This window comes from Podarcis bocagei (genome assembly GCF_964188305.1).
Source record: "Podarcis bocagei genome assembly, chromosome: 2".
In the NCBI taxonomy this organism is placed as follows: domain Eukaryota; kingdom Metazoa; phylum Chordata; class Lepidosauria; order Squamata; family Lacertidae; genus Podarcis; species Podarcis bocagei.
Genome location: NC_138126.1, coordinates 23,627,709 through 23,643,980, shown reverse-complemented (window position 1 = coordinate 23,643,980; position 16,272 = coordinate 23,627,709). Strand labels below are relative to the sequence as shown.

General features: G+C 47.4%; 1 protein-coding gene and 1 long non-coding RNA gene across 2 annotated transcripts in view; one reads left to right on the top strand and one right to left on the bottom strand.

Annotated features, from left to right (window-relative positions):
- LOC308581329 overlaps window positions 1-8,632 on the bottom strand; it is a 112,451-nt gene extending 103,819 nt beyond the window's left edge. Inside the window, exon 1 of the long non-coding RNA XR_014004975.1 lies at window positions 8,414-8,632. This is a non-coding gene — a long non-coding RNA (uncharacterized lncRNA). The remainder of the gene's footprint in view (window positions 1-8,413) is intronic.
- LOC308580914 (uncharacterized protein) lies at window positions 125-14,706 on the top strand. Its single transcript, XM_081183212.1, has 5 exons — window positions 125-255; window positions 2,190-3,568; window positions 5,830-5,943; window positions 7,372-7,985; window positions 11,185-14,706. Exons 2-4 carry the CDS (start codon window positions 3,022-3,024, stop codon window positions 7,947-7,949), a joined length of 1,239 nt encoding a protein of 412 aa, XP_081039338.1. The 5' UTR covers window positions 125-255; window positions 2,190-3,021; the 3' UTR covers window positions 7,950-7,985; window positions 11,185-14,706.
- The last annotated feature ends 1,566 nt before the right edge of the window (window positions 14,707-16,272 follow it).

Below are 16,272 nucleotides of genomic sequence, written 5' to 3'. Positions count from 1 at the left end.
TAGCCTGGAAGGGGCGGCGCCTCATCCCGCCCCAGACAATGCCCGCCCCGGCTCGGCCCTCCCCTCGCTTCCCCCACGTGGTCGAGCGCTGGCGATAGACCTTGAGCCTCGCTTCCTGTGTGGCTGTGTGCGCGCGCGGGCCGCGGAGAGCCCGACCCGAGTGGCGACTGCGGCTCCCCCACCCACGCATCCGGCTTGGATCGATCCCGGGGGTGGCGGAAGATTCTAAGCCCACCCCTCCGAGCGCCTGATCGGGTGAGCAGGGGAAAGGGGGGTGGTGGTTCCTGGTGGCAAACTTGATCCGGAGCGCAAAGTCCCCTTTTACGCACAACAACCACCATCGCCGGCTAGGGGTCCTGGGTGGGGCCCGAGAGGCCTGTACGGGCGGTTATTGCTGCTGCCCTGGGAGGAGAAGGCGGTGGTGGTGCCTAGTGGTCTCTCCTCCCCTCCAGATAAGGTGCCTGTCACTGGGGACGGCACTTCCCCCCCCCCCCAACCAAGAAGCTACACTCACGGGGGAAATGTGAGCCAGCACGAGCACTGATTTTTGGAGTGATGAATAGTCCCCCCCCCCAATCAAGGAAACAATAGAAATACTTAACTAACTGACCAATCACGTCGGTTCTGCTGCCCCAAACACAAGGCCTGCCCCTCCCCCCCCCCGCAACAAAAATCCTGGCTAGGCCCATGTGTCCTGGGGTTCTTGAGGCCATGGGGTGTCTGCTAGTGTGCAGCTGCTGCAGCAGTGAGGATGAGTGACAAGCAATGTCTGTGGAACTTCTCTTTATGTACTTATTTTACCCTCCTGTTGTCCCCGGAGAGACTCTGCACTTGGACTGCGAGTGAGGATCCTGTGACCTTCCAGATCCTGCTCCCATCGTCTCTGACCACTGGCTGGCCTTGCTGCCTGGGGTTGAGAGGACATGGGAGTCCAGCGATATCTGGGCAGCCACAGGTTGCCCACTGCTGATGGGGCCACGTACAGGTCTGTGGAAGATCTTCAGACTTCTCTGGAAGACCTCATGAAGGAAGCTATAGGACAGGCATCCCCAAACTCGGCCCTCCAGCTGTTTTGGGATTACAGTTCCCAGCATCCCTGACCACTGGGATAATGGGAGTTGTAGTCTCAAAACAGCTGGAGGGCCGAGTTTGGGGGTGTCTTCTATAGGATGATCTGCTCCTGACAGCAAGCCTGCAGTCCCCAAACTGTGGGTTGGTTCAAATCAGATGTGTGAGAGCTGTTCACTGGAGGTTTCAGGCAGTGGCTGTTCTGAGCCCTACCTGGATTGAATTTGTGAACTTTTGCACGTGAAGTTAAGGTGAACTGGGATATGGCCCTTCCCCAGTTCAGTGTGAGGGGCTGCGCAAAATCCACAGCAACAAGGACATGTCTGTGTATTGATAGCTTTTATATTGTACGCTATGGGATGCGGGTGATGCTGTGGGTTAAACCACACACAGAGCCTAGGACTTGCCGATCAGAAGGTCGGTGGTTCGAATCCCCGTGACGGGGTGAGCTCCCGTTGCTTGGTCCCTGCTCCTGCCAACCTAGCAGTTCGAAAGCATGTCAAAGTGCAAGTAGATAAATAGGTACCGCTCTGGCGGGAAGGTAAACGATGTTTCCGTGCGCTGCTCTGGTTCGCCAGAATCAGCTTAGTCATGCTGGCCACATGACCCGGAAGCTATGCGCTGGCTCCCTCGGCCAATAAAGCGAGATGAGTGCCGCAACCCCAGAGTCGGCTACGACTGGACCTAATGGTCAGGGGTCCCTTTACCTTTACTTTATATTGTACGCTGCTTAGAGATTCTTTTAAAACACTAAGCTGATTGTAACAACAACAATTGCAACCAGCTTAATATTATTATTACAATCAGTTTATTATTATTATTATTATTATTATTATTATTATTATTATTATTATTATTATATTTCTACCCCGCCCATTTGAGTTGAAACAGTCCAATTCCCCCCCCCCCCGGCACTCCTGTTGCAAAGGGGGATGTTAACAGTGCAGATTAAGAGAAATCTCAGGGAAACTGATAGGCCAGAATACCAGCCCTGTGGAAGTAATTTGGAAAGAGTGTCTTCCAGAACAAACCAACAAACAAAAATGTATAAAATTGGGAGATATAAAACCTCAGATACAAGAATGACCATATCTCTCTTTGTTTTGTTTTACTTTTCCTAGCCATGGGAACCCATGAAAACACTTTTGTGAGTATTGAAAAAAGTGTGTGGCTTTCTTCTTGGACCAAAGCAATGACAGAACGTCCTCCTGTGGCACCTTAAAGGAAAGCAAACTCATTTCAGTAGCAGTTTTTGTGGGCTGGATGCCACTTCGGTGCATGCTTGACCCTTGGGGTCCCTTACAGCTCTACAGATCCATGAACCAAGTCATCCTTTGTGTCAGCAAATGCATCTACTGCGGCCTGTAAACTTGACCCGTCCATCAAAATTTCATCCCACCGATGAAGAGACCTGTTATCTCAAAATGGACCGTCTACCTTCCACCTCACCTCAGGTGGCTTTCCACTCGAGTTTGGAGGTTTTGACGTTTCATATTGTGAGGTTTTCCTCGGAATTCCTGTGGTAATTTTTGACTGTTTTGCAGCCAGAGCAGTGCCGGATTTATGTATAAGCTAAACAAGCTATAGCTTAGGGTCCCACTCTCTTGGCCCTCCCCCCTCAAAAAATTTCACTATTAATATACTTCTTCTTAATTGTATTTCAGTTCAACAATTACTTTGATCAAATACATATTTTGTTATGTGCAAATGGCTTTAGATACCTATTAGGTCCATAAATTACCACATTGCATATATTCAACACAAAAAACAGCGACAGTTTGTTGTTGACAAAGGACAGCTGGATATATAAAGGGCCCCATTATCTTCAGTAGCTTAGGGCCTCATCGAACCTAAATCCGGTGTTATCCCCACTTCCCAATTTTTTAGGAAAAGCTGGAGACGGTTTCTAGGAGATAAAAATAGGACTCTTCCTTCTGGGGCAGAAGGTTTTTCATGGAAGCGCCGCCACAGCCAAGAACATCGGGTATAAGGAAGGAGTACCCGTGCCCGGACTGTGGGAGGAATTTTAAACGGAACTCTCACCTTGTCCGACATAAAAGGCTCCACACGGGCGAGAAGCCGTACAAATGCCCGGAGTGTGGGAAAAGCTTCCGGCAGAGCACGGATGTTAATACGCACCGCAGAATCCACACAGGAGAAACGCCCTTTCACTGCAACCAGTGTGGGAAAAGCTTTCGCTACCGGACGGGTCTTGTGAAGCACGTGAGGGGCCACGAGGAAGAGAAAGCGAAGTCCTGCCGGCATTGCCTGGAATGCGGGAAAATCATCAGCGGCACTTTAGTCTCCGTTGCCAGCCAGACTTCCCCTGCAGTGGGCAGATCCCATAAATGCCCCGACTGTGAGAAAAACACCCAAGAGAGCTCGAATCTTGTCGTGCACGTACCGGGCCGTGCAACGGAAGAAAACTATATGTGTCCCGACTGCGGAGAAGGGTTTTGCCACAGCTTTCAGCTTATTGGACACAGGAACCTTCACGCCAGTGAGGAAATTCTGTATTCATCTGTGTTTGTTTCTGGGTCGTACCACTTTGCTCCAAGGGAGCGCTAAGTGCGCACGCTGTGGGATATGCTTAGCGCATTGCCGCCTCTGATCCTTATGGGCATAGGGTGCATAAACTGGGAGTCCCAGTACAGCGGTACCTCAGTTTAAGAACAATCCTGTTTGCAAACGATTCGGTTTACGAACTTCGCAAAACTGGAAGTAGTGTCCCGGTTTGTGAACTTTACCTTGGTCTAAGAACGGAAGCCGAACGGTGGAAGGGCACCGCAGCAGGAGGCCTCATTAGGGAAAGTGCGCCTCAGTTTAAGAATGGTTTCAGTTTAAGAACAGACTTCCGGAATGGATTAAGTTCATAAACCGAGGTACCACTGTACCTTCCTGTGCCTTTCTTACCTCCAACACCTTGCCTCTTCCACCCCCACTGCTTGTGGGGACGGGACGGGCAAGCTCTATGGCTTTCCATTGCCTCTTCATTGTTTCTTTTTGCCTTGTGGTTCCCTTGTGTTACAGTCTGAATTTTGTGGGATGCCAATGTCAATCCGTTCGACTTCCAGAATGTTCGAAAACCAAGGCGCAGCTTCCGATTGGCTGCAGGAAGCTGCTGCAGCCAATCTGAAGCCCCTGCAACCAATCAGAAGCTGCGTCGGGCGTTCGGGTTCCAAAGAACGTTCGCAAACCGGAACACTCACTTCTGGGTTTGTGGCGTTCGGGAACCGAAACGTTCGAGTCGCAAGGCGTTCGGGATCCGAGGTACGACTGTACAGTAAAATACAGTATGTAAAAAATAAATGAGGCAAAAAAAGAAAAGAAAAGCCGATTGAAAATCAAATCTAACAATGGCTGTGATGGGAAGAAAAATCACTAAGTGGTCTACCAAGACCACCAGCCATTTTGGAGCGGGGGGGGCGAGTTTGGGAACTGATGGATTAAAAGATGTAAATGTTGTTGACCATAATAGTTTTATTACATAATGTATAATGAAATAAGGAAGATCTGTATCTCGGCGGTAGAGCATGCAGAAGGCCTCAGGCTCAATCCCTGGCCTCTCCAGGTCAGACTGGGGAGCAGCTGCTAGTCAGTGCAGGCAGTACTAACCTAGATGGGCCATTGGTCTGCCTCAATGCAAGGCAGCTTCCTAAATTCCTGCTATAATAATAAATTAATAATAATAAATTTTTGTTTATACCTCGCCCTTCCCTGTTCAGGAAACCAGGCTCATGGCGGCTAACAACAAATTTAAAACACTTATTTGATGCAACAAAAAACAGCATGAAATACAGTATGAAACGTTAATAATAAATTCAGAATTCAAAAATCAATTTAGGGGGGAAATCCATCCAATAAACATTAGATGATCACCAGGGCTAGCGGGCTAAATTAGTCCTATTTGGGCCAGCGAGGAGACCAGGGGAGAATTAGCTGTGGGATCCCAGAGCGGGTAATCTTCATAAAAAGAGGAGGGGGAGGGGGAGGGAAGGAAGGGGAATAAAAGATCTAGCTAAGTTCAAGTTGAAAGGCAGGCGGAATAGTTCTGTCTTACAGGCCCTGCGGAAGGAAGTTAAATCCTGCAGGGCCCTGGTCTCATGGGACAGAGCATTCCACCAGGTTGGAGCCATCACTGAGAAGGCCCTGGCCCTGGTGGAGGATAGTCTGACTTCCTTAGGGCCCGGGACCTCTAAACTATGGTTATTCATGGACCTTAAGGTCCTCTGTGGGGCATACCAGGAGAGGCGGTCCCGTAAATACGAGGGCCCTAAGCCACAAATGCAATATAACACAATATTAGTAATTTCGTATTATTTTTAAACACCCTTTTGGGTCACCGGCCATTTAGCAACGTGTATTTTCTTAATAAAAAGGTTTCTGTACTCCTGAACCAGATATTGAATGGGGAGCCATGCCTAAATGAATCAGCACTTGGTGCAAAATAAATATTTGGTAGTGGTGGTTGTTTAGGATTGCATTTGGTTTTGGTTTTTCAAAAGTTTACCTTTCCCTTTTCCAGCTGCTGCTGCTGCTGCTGCAGTAGCTGTGTCATGTCCACTGATGTGAGCATAACACAGCAGGGTGAACTTACTTTGCCGCTTAATTTTGTGGCTTTCAGAGGAGGAGCAATGGTTGTGTGGTGCTAGGAGTCATCCATCTGGGAGCAGCATCAAGGGAAATCTAGCCTAGCAGAAATCTGGCCCCTCTATAAGAACTGCTCATTTCATCTTGTTATCTTTCCCTGCTTTGTGCCAGGATTTCAGATTCCTAATCCCGGTACTCTCTGCGGCCTGGAGCCGGGTGTGGCGCCTTTGCCCTCGGACCATCAGGATGAGGAGCAGAGGGAGAGTCCAGGAAGCATCTGTAGAGGTGAGGGAATCGAGAGAGCCAGCAGGAGACCCTGCTAGCTGAAGAACTGGGGGCTTCTGAAGGAGATTCTCTGCTTTACATAACTCCCTGTCTTTCCCCCTTGACTCTTAGGCCCTGTCTGCACTACACATTTAGAGCAGTTTTGTTGGCATCCGCCTGATAAAACTTTATTCGCATTAGCCAATGGCCATAGCAACAATAAAACATTACAGTATATGCAGAAAGGGAAATTGGATATAAGAGCACAATTTAAAGTCCCTTCTTCTCTTTCCATGGTTCATTTTGCATATAATAAATCCCTGCATCTTTTACATAAACTAAACCATTCAGTACCTATTCCATTATTACATCCATCAAAATGAATTTATCTTAATGCTGCCAACATTTCCAAGTGTACACAACTTCCCCACATATATTCGATAAACATTTTCCAATATTCTCTAAACGTATGTTGTTCTCTTATTCTGTATGTTAAGTCTGCAAGCTGCACATATTCTGTCAGCTAAAGTTGCCATTTTTCTATAGGTCCCATATATTGGTATATCACAATGTTTAGCTGGCGATATAACATGATATTGAAAGACAGACATCGCTCAGCTCTAGTACACAATACGATTTGCCATAAAACAATGAAACCAAAATCACGATATGGACTTCAATCCGTTCATGGACAATATATCTCCCAGCCCTAGTGCTGAGAGTTGTCAGGAGACTCCCTATTCCCCTCGCGGGTATTACAATTCCCAGAGTTCCCTGGGAAGAAGGACGGTCAAGACTGTTAAGCCACTCTAGCAGTTGTAACTCTGCGAGGGAAATACAGAGCAGCAGGCATGTTTTTAAGTGCAATTGATTTTTAGCACGCTTTAAACTGCTTTTAGGGACACGGGTGGCGCTGTGGGTTAAACCACAGAGCCTAGGACTTGCTGATCAGAAGGTCGGCGGTTCAAATCCCTGCGACGGGGTGAGCTCCCATTGCTCAGTCCCTGCTCCTGCCAACCTAGCAGTCCGAAGCACGTCAAAGTGCAAGTAGATAAATAGGTACCGCCCTGGCGGGAAGGTAAATGGCGTTTCCATGCGCTGCTCTGGTTTGCCAGAAGCAGCTTAGTCATGCTGGCCACAGGACCAGGAAGCTGTACGCCGGCTCCCTCAGCCAGTAAAGCGAGATGAGCACCGCAACCCCAGTCGGTCACGACTGGACCTAATGGTCAGGGGTCCCTTTACCTTTACCTAAGCTGCTTTTAAGGTGTTGCAACGGTAATTGCTTTTGGAATGTGTTAATCTGTTTTAGAATGTCCTTGCTTTTGTTTTTAAATTTGCGTATCTGTTTGCCATTTTGGGTTCCTTGGGGAGGAAGGGCCTGGGTGTAAAGTCAAGGGGAGAATAATCGTGGCTGTCATTTCTTTTGTGACCCTGTGACTTCTGTTCCAGCCTGTGATGATGCTGTGCCCACGGAGCATGAGGAAGAGGACCCCTCATCCCACGAGAGACTTTCTCGGACGTTACTGGGAAGGCTGCAGATCCTGGAACCCCGAAGGAAAGAGGCCTCTAAGGCCAGGCCCGGCTTCTCCAGGGGGCAGTGGAAACGGCCGGCGGCGAGGGGAAGGGAATCGGCGGAGGACGGGAGCGCCGCCTCTCCTGTGTGCGAGCGGTTCCTCCGCTCAGAGAGGAGGCACCTCTGCTTCATGTGTGGGAAGAGGTTCCGGTACGAGTCCCACCTGGTCACTCACGAGCGGATCCACACGGGAGAAAAGCCCTTTGAATGCAGCACCTGCCACAAGAGCTTCCGGGACCGCTCAGACCTGAGCAAGCACCAGAAAACTCACTCGGCGGACAAACCCTACAAGTGTCTCGACTGCGGCAAAAGCTTTCACCACCAGTTGACCTTTATTAGGCACCAGAGGCTTCATCCCAGGGAGAGCTCCTCCTGCGATCCGGGCCGGGTGTATTTTGCCATCCTCCCCTCGTACCACGTGGGCGCAGAGATGAGCATTGGGGATGGGACGTAGACCCCCGAGAGCCTTGGCTTTCCTTTTAAAGAAAAAGTAAGTTTCTAGCCCTTAAGGTAGCGAAGGTGGGATTGAAAGCAATGGGGCAAAGGGGGCGGAACCAGAGATATAGGGCCTCAGTGGGTTTCCTGCCAGAGTTCTTAAGAATTCCACATCACTTCCCTCCTTGGTCCAGTATTTTCTTTTGAATGCAAGCAGGGTGTGCACACACACACACTGAGAGACAGTGTGGTGTGGTGGTTAAGAGCGGTAGACTCGTAATCTGGTGAACCGGGTTCGCGTCTCCGCTCCTCCACATGCAGCTGCTGGGTGACCTTGGGCCAGTCACACTTCTCTGAGGTTTCTCAGCCTCACTCAGCTCACAGAGTGTTTGTTGTGGGGGAGGAAGGGAAAGGAGAATGTTAGCCGCTTGGAGACTCCTTCGGGTAGTGATAAAGCAGGATATCAAATCCAGATCCAAACACACACACATTGAGAGAGAGAACCTTGTCTATCAATGCTTCAGCTGTAGGAAAAGATTTGAACCCATTTGCATCAGAGTGCTTCTTGGATACTCGAAGCTGTTGAGGATGTTGAGGTTTTAGAGTACCTTTCCAATGCCCTCTTTCCTTCTCCATCAGCTGAGGAGCCCCCAGGAGGCAAGGCTGTCAGGTCATGAGGCCAGATATGGGGTGGGGGAAACCCTAAGGAGATTGTTAGCCGCTTTGAGACTCCTGAAGGGGAGTGAAAGGCGGGATATCAAATCCAAACTCTTCTTCCTCTTCTTCTAGCAAGGGTGGCTGGGGCAACCCAGTCAGATGGGAGGCATATAAATAATAAAATGATGACGATGAATTTCAGTAGGGACAAATGTAAGGTTCCGCACTTAGGCAGGAAGAACCAGCTGCACAAATATAATATGAGAGACACCTGGCTTACTAGCAGTACATGTGAGACGGATTTTGGAGTCTCGGTGGACCACAAGCTTAACACGAGTCAACAGTGATGCAGCAGCGAGAAAAGCTAATGCTATTCTAGAACGGCCTCCCATCAGATGTCAAAGAGATAAACAGCTACCTGACATTTAGAAGACATCTGAAGGCAGCCCTGTTCAGGGAAGTTTTTTATGTGTGACATTTTAATGTATTTTTCATCTTTGTTGGAAGCCACCCAGAGTGGCTGGGGAAACCCAGTCAGATGGGCGGGGTACAAATAATAAGTTATTATTATTATATAGGCTGATCTGTATAGTGTCCAGATCAAGGGAAGTCATAGTGCCACTCTATTCTGCCTAAGTCAGACCACACTTAGAATCATAGAATAGAATCATAGAGTTGGAAGAGACCACAAGGGCCATCGAGTCCAACCCCCTGCCAAGCAGGAAACACCATCACTTGGAATACTGTATCCAATTCTGGGCACCACAATTTAAGAAGGATGTTGAAAAGCTGGAACGTGAACAGAGGAGGGTGACCAAGATGATCAAAGGTCTGGAAACTAAGCCTTATGAGGAGCTGGGAATGTTTAGCCTGGAAAAGAGGAGACTGAGAGGAGATATGATCTTCAAATATCTTAAGGGCTGTCACATGGAGGAGGCAGCATGCTTGTTTTCTCCTGCTCTGGAGAGTAGGACTCGAACCAGTGGCTTCAAGTTGCAAGAAAGGAGATTCTGCCTAAACATTCGACTTCCAAAGCGTTCGGAAACCAAGGTGCGGCTTCCGATTGGCTGCAGGAAGCTTCTGCAGCCAATCAGAAGCCGCGTCGGGTGTTCGGCTTCCAAAGAACGTTCACAAACCAAAACATTCACTTCTGGGTTTGCGGCGTTCGGGAGCCAAAACATCCAGGTACCAAGGTGTTCAGGATCCAAGGTACGACTTTATTTGATATGCCAATGCTATCTCACGCTTCTTTCAGTATCACTAAAAGGTATTTGTATTGAGGCTGTGGCAATATGTATGTTAGTTTCGGTTTTAATTGCTTGAGGAGGATCCCAGTTTCTGAGATCCCCAGTCCCTCTGGGACTGAGTCTCCCTGCATAAGCCTTGTGTTCATCATCTGAGACCCCTTCTATGAGTGCCCCCTTTGAGGGAGGGGCAGATTGTGGCATCACGAGAACAGGCCTTTTCAGTGGTGGCCCCCCACCTGAGGAATGCTCTTGCCAGAGAGATGTGTCTGCCACTGTTAACAGCTTTTAGGTGCTAGGTAAAGACGTTCCTGCTTATCCTCGCCTTTGGCTCTCGGTTGAGTGTCATGTGATTTGTTGATACCCCAGCCTCTGTCAGTGACCATCTTTTAGTAGAGTGGAGCAGCACCCACCCGTTTTTATGTTGTTTCAGGACGAGCACTTTTAGTAATGTTATTTTATGTTTCTGATGTTCTTTTAAATGTTGTCGTCTGTATCCTTTTATAATTGAAGTGAGGGAAAAATAAATGCAATACATAACTAATGGGCTCAGCTTGATAGATGAAATGATCTCATCTGTTCTTCTCCTGAACATAGAATCATAGAATTGTAGAGTTGGAAGGGACCCCTGGAGTCATCTACTCCAACCCCCTGCACTGCAGGAATCTAGTTCCCCAACGTGGGTCTCAAACCCACAGCCCTGAGATTAAGAGTCTCATGCTTTACCGACTGAGCTATTGAAACATGGGGGTGCCTGAGGGGAGGCAGAGAAAGCCCTGTTGTGCTGGCAGAAGCCCTTGTGTGGGCTTTCACTAGCAGAACTCATTACAGTGGTACCTCGGGTTACATACGCTTCAGGTTACAGACTCCACTAACCCAGAAATAGAGCTTCAGGTTAAGAACTTTGCTTCAGGATGAGAACAGAAATCGTGATCCGGCGGTGCAGCGGCAGCAGGAGGCCCCATTAGCTAAAAGTGGTGCTTCAGGTTAAGAACAGTTTCAGGTTAAGAACAGACCTCCAGAACAAATTAAGTACTTAACCCGAGGTACCACTGTAGTTGAATCCCGCTCTAAAATAATAAAAATATTTAAAGCACATTCCTAACCTTTGTGGATTAAGGAAAGAGTGGGGGATTTATTATTATATTATAATACGGGGTGATAATATTCTGGAATTATAGAGTTCAGTCATATGCCTTATGGGAAATGATACCTATTGTATTTTGAATTTGAACCTGAATGGTATCATTTTATAAAAAGCAAGTGTTTTTTTTTTACTCTGCTACCATGCTGTCCTTTCTCAGCCCCCAAAGGCTCGAGTCATTTGTGGTTGTTCTCGTTTTGGCCTTGCAGGTGACAATGTGGCAAGTGTAAGGAAGGTGGAGAGCTTTCTATGGAGTGAAAGGCCTGTGCTTTCACATAAAAACTTGGATGCTGTTGAAGAGATTTAAGAAATCACGTTCCAAGACCTGCAAAATGGGGTGGGGGCCAGAGACCACAGAGCTTTTCCACAGAGCAAGACATCTTGCAGGAAGAGGAGGAGTCAGTCGCCTGCCGGAGATTTGATCGAAACCACGTTCCGGTTTAGAAGCCACGCAGCCAAGAAACCACAAAATTGCTGGAAAGGTTTAAAGCGATACTCGTGTACCATTGTGCGTCAAAGATTGTACGCTCTGGAGGAGTCCAGCCAAAGCACAAATTCTATGAACATTTTTTTAATGCAAGTTTAAAGGCTAAGCTGCAAAGAATTCCTAGAATGGCAAAATCAGACCATTTCACTGCCCTTCTGGAAAGTATGCTGTGGAAGAGAACTTGTTCTTTGCTGTTCCTTCTGCAGGGTTTCCCCTCTTCCAATGTGCAAGCCTTGATTTATGTCAGAGAAGCCATGGCGGAGCAGGAACCCTTTTGATAAGAAAAGTTTCACATACAATAGGAGAAAGCTTACGAATGCCCAGAATGGGGAAATACTGTGTTGCCAAATCCTACTATTATAAAGTTACACTGTCAAGTTGCTTTGAGACTTTTGGGGCAAGAATTGTAACAAATAATATTAATAGTCAATGGCGCTGTGGTCTAAACCACTGATCCTCTTGGGCTTGCCGATCAGAAGGTTGGTGGTTCGAATCCCCACGACGGGGTGAGCTCCCGTTGCTCGATCCCTGCGCCTGCCAACCTAGCAGTTCGAAAGCAAATAGTGCAAGTAGATAAATAGGTACCGCTCCGGCGGGAAGGTAAACGGCATTTCCGTGCGCTGCTCTGATTTCGGTGCTCCGTTGTGCCAGAAGTGGCTTAGTCATGCTGGCCATATGACCCGGAAAAACTGTCTGCGGAAAAACGCCAGCTCCCTCGGCCTGTAAAGCGAGATGAGTCATATGTGACTGGACTTAACTGTCAGGGGTCCTTTACCTTTTTTTTATAAGAGGGAAACCAGAAGTGTGGTTGTACAGTATGCTAGAAGAAGTTTGCTTTTGAGGGCCCCTGGCTTCACACAGGATCCCTCTGGATGAAGGACTTACGTTCCTACTTTTTTTTCTAGACTACCTGGCAATATTATAGACACTTGTTCATTCAGAGGTTTATAAGCAGAGGCTGGTTGGTTGCCTATCATGGATGATGCAGCCCAGGTGTTTGTGTGTGGGGAAACCTTTGGCCCTCTGGATGCTGCTGAACTACAACTCCCATCATCCCTGGCCATTGGCTGTGCTTCTTGGGGCAGATGGGAGTTGTAGTTCATCAGCATCTGGAAGGCCAGAGGTTTCCCACGCCTGCTATAGCAGGTGGATTTCCTTTATTGGCATGGCAGGGTAAAATACAGAGTCTTTTGAGGTCCGTTCCAATGCTATGATTGCAGCATTTGGGACTTTTTAGTTTAGGGGAAATAGGAGTAAGAGACAAGAAGACGGATGTCTATAAAAGTATGCATAGGAAGGAGAAAGTGCGTCGATACAAGTTTTTCTCCCGTTCTCTCTCATAGCACTAGAACTAGTGCACATCCAGTGTAACTTGAGTGTTGGAAGATTCAGTACTTATTCACACAGCAGCACCTAGTAAAATGATGGAATTTGCTTCTGCAGTGATGGCCGCCATCTTGGATGGCCTTAAAAGAGGATTGGACAAATTCAGGGACGACAAGGCAAACAATGGCTACTGACTCTGATGGCTATTCTCTGCCTCTGCTTCTGAAGAGCGATTGCTGGAAACTGGAGGAGGGGAGACTGGCTGTTGCGCTCAGATCCTGCTTGCCGGTTTCCCACAGCCATCTGTTTGGCCACTGTGAGAACAGGATGCTGGCCTAGATGGGCCACTGGCCTGATCCAGTCAGCTCTTCTCACATTCTTATGATTCTGCGACATCATTTGTCAGGAACGAGCCAGCGCCAAGAGAAAGTTTGCAGCCAACTGCAGAAAGCAGCCAGGAACAGAAAGGCTTAGGTGAAAGTCAGGCGGGGAGACCCGGCAGCTGCAGACTTCGGTTCTTCCACACCTTGATGGGCAGGGTGATAAGGCAGCAGCTGAGAGGAGGCTAGAAAACAGCTAAAGCTCACAGTAAGCACAAATAGGAGCGAATAGATTCAGAGACAACCTCTTAGAACAAGAAGAGGGCGGGGCTGATTCACTAAGGTGTTGGCAAATGGGAGGGCTGCTAGACAGGAAGCAAAACAAGAGATGTAAAGGTCTTAAGTTCAATATCTTCTTTAGATGCCGGAAGGAGTCTTCAGAAGGGTCATCTTGAGTAATGATGCCGGAGGCTTTGTCGAAGCCGTCCGGAGCTATCTGTTTTTGCAATAAATCCTCCTTTTTAATTACCTACGCTTATTGTGTTATCAAGCTGGGAACCTGGACTCCTGACATCATTGCTTATAAAAATAGCCAACCAGACTGAGGTCCACCAGTGATTCAGTGGCCAAGCTCACGCAACCAGCATCTTTTCCAGCCCTATGGCATGCAGCATAGATGTGTTCCTTGAGACTGAGAGGAAGACCAGGCTGCTAAGTTGCAAGTGAGCGGGCTACTTATTTGTCCAAACCTGTGGCTGCGACTTGCATCCAGCGTTAACCTGTTCACTAGTGCAAGGGCACGCTTAATGTTGTGCAAAAGAGGAATCCGACACTACAGTTTTGCTAGCTGAAACTCTCTGCACAATCTGGTTTTGCTATCCGTTGCACAACAAAATCACCACTTCTTGTGTATTCTGTAGGCGCAAAACATTTCGCCGGTGGAACTGCTATACTGCCAAGAGACTTTTGACTTCGTGCTGCATAAGAAGACACAACCCTGTGCGTCCAGCACAGCCGCAACACATCAAAGGGCAGGGGGCAGGAGTGAAATGGAGAAAGCCCAGAGGACCATCTCTGGGGATTCAGTCAGTGTGTGCAGGGACTAAAAGAATTTATGCTTCCTTACCCCTCAAATAAAAAGTACCAATTCTGGGGCTGCAAAGAACCTTCTGGATTTTGCAGCCAAGGTAGCATTTTGTGCCTCAAGGCTGGCCAGAGAAAAAAACGAGTAAAGGTCTCTTTGCTATACAACTCTGGGGGCAAGAAACAATGTGAATAAAAGTGTAGAGGGTCTCATAAATCCAAATTCTGCATAGGATACTGTTTTTGCAGAAGGTAAAAAAGGCATGTGTCGGCTTGCTGGAAGATGGAGTTCTCTATCATTGAGCTTCCATCTGGTCATATCCTGTGTTGTTTTTTACTTTGTGACCAGACATTGAGGACAAACAAAAAAGGGAGAGTAAAATGATGAAATGTGACCGTTTGTTTGTTTGTTTGTTTGTTTGTTTAGCTGCTTTTTTCTCTTGCTCTTCTTTTTTATCCCAGAGACTTACTGGACTCTTAAAACTTAGCAATTAAAATCATTTAATGATTGCAAAGATTCCTTGGTTCATAGTATTTGTGGTGCTTTTCCATCAGCCAGCTACAGGATTCCAGTTTAATCAAATGAAAGCATAACTGACTCTTAACTGAACAGGGAACACGTTACGTCAAAGATACCAATAGTTAACAGTAAGGTCCGGTACTGGCTTATATGCATTACATGAAAAAATGGCATTTCTATGAATTTAAGGAGAACTGGGTCAGGAATAAAAAGCAAATACAGTGGTGCCTCGCAAGACGAAATTAATTCGTTCCGCGAGTTTTTTCGTCTTGCGAGTTTTTTCGTCTTGCGAAGCACGGTTTCAATTTTTTCAAAAAAATCTTCAAAAACCTCAAAAAAGGCTACCACACCGCGTGCTATGAGTTGCTCCCCGAAGTCAAGTCGCAACTGCACCTCTTCAAGCAATGCACCCTGTATTACTGTAACGGTTTTAAGAAAAAGGAAACAAACTTGCAAGACGTTTCCGTCTTGCGAAGCAAGCCCATAGGGAAATTCGTCTCGCGAAGCAACTCAAAAAACAAAAAACTCTTTCGTCTTGCGAGTTTTTCGTCTTGAGAGGCATTCGTCTTGCGAGGTACCACTGTATTCAAAAGAAGTAGTAGACTACCTGCTCCTCCAAACTTGCCAAGGTAACAACAACAACAGCATGCTATCCACTCTGACCCAACAGAACAACAGTCCAAGAATAAAATAGATTCTTAGGATTCAAATCACTTCTCCCTTCTCTCAAAGGAAGGGCCAGTGGTCTTTGGCAAGACAATAAACACCTCATCCTTCCCTGACATGGTGTTGACTAGGCCATTGTTACGGAAAAATCTGGGTGCGGGGTTACTCTGCCACCCAGCTCGTTGGACTAAGTCCGCAGGTCCCTGCGGAAGAAAATGAGCTCAGCCGGACGCAGGAGCAAACTACAGAAGATCCGAGTTTATTGCGCAACAGGTTCAAGGCGAGATTGAACAGCGAGAAAGGGGTGACATGAACTTTTGAAATTTCCCTCCATGTCCCAGAATACAGTGCAAAATACATCCCAGTTACATCATGAATACATTAAGAAGAGGTTGGGTTACACAGATTACATCACGAATACATTAGGAAGAGGTTGGGTTACACCGGATTAACATATGGAGGAGGGAGGGGGGAATATGCAGAGCTGGAGATATGCGCAGATAAGCACATCCTGAGAAGACAATGGTCCATGTATGCATAGTCTCACCTGGCATCGCCCTGAGGAAGGGCTTGGCAGAGAGATTTGACCGGATTAGGGTCTTGACACCTTGCTTGAGGGATTATGGAGGACAGGGGAGGTGTCGTGGGGTCCTAGAGAAACTGAGCAAATTGGCACGTTGATTTTCTATGAATTTTATAGATTTTAGTCCCTTTTGACATTGACAATTGGAAATAAATGGATATATTGTAGCGAAGAAGGAGGTGAAGAAGACATGCCCCCCCTCCGTATCTGAGCAACACTCAGATACCATAAGCCCTTTGTACTGAGCAAAAATTACGTGATGTTCCAGAATTCTGGCCTGAATGGGACAGAAGGACAAATTCTCTCCTGTTT

Bases quoted from the DNA above. Each gene is read 5' to 3' on its own strand.
- LOC308580914 (XM_081183212.1), top strand. From the start codon at position 3,022: ATGGAAGCGCCGCCACAGCCAAGAACATCGGGTATAAGGAAGGAGTAC. The intron at 3,569-5,829 runs GTGAGGAAATTC...GCTTTGTGCCAG, and splicing joins ACACAGGAACCTTCACGCCA to GATTTCAGATTCCTAATCCC. The intron at 5,944-7,371 runs GTGAGGGAATCG...CTTCTGTTCCAG, and splicing joins TCCAGGAAGCATCTGTAGAG to CCTGTGATGATGCTGTGCCC.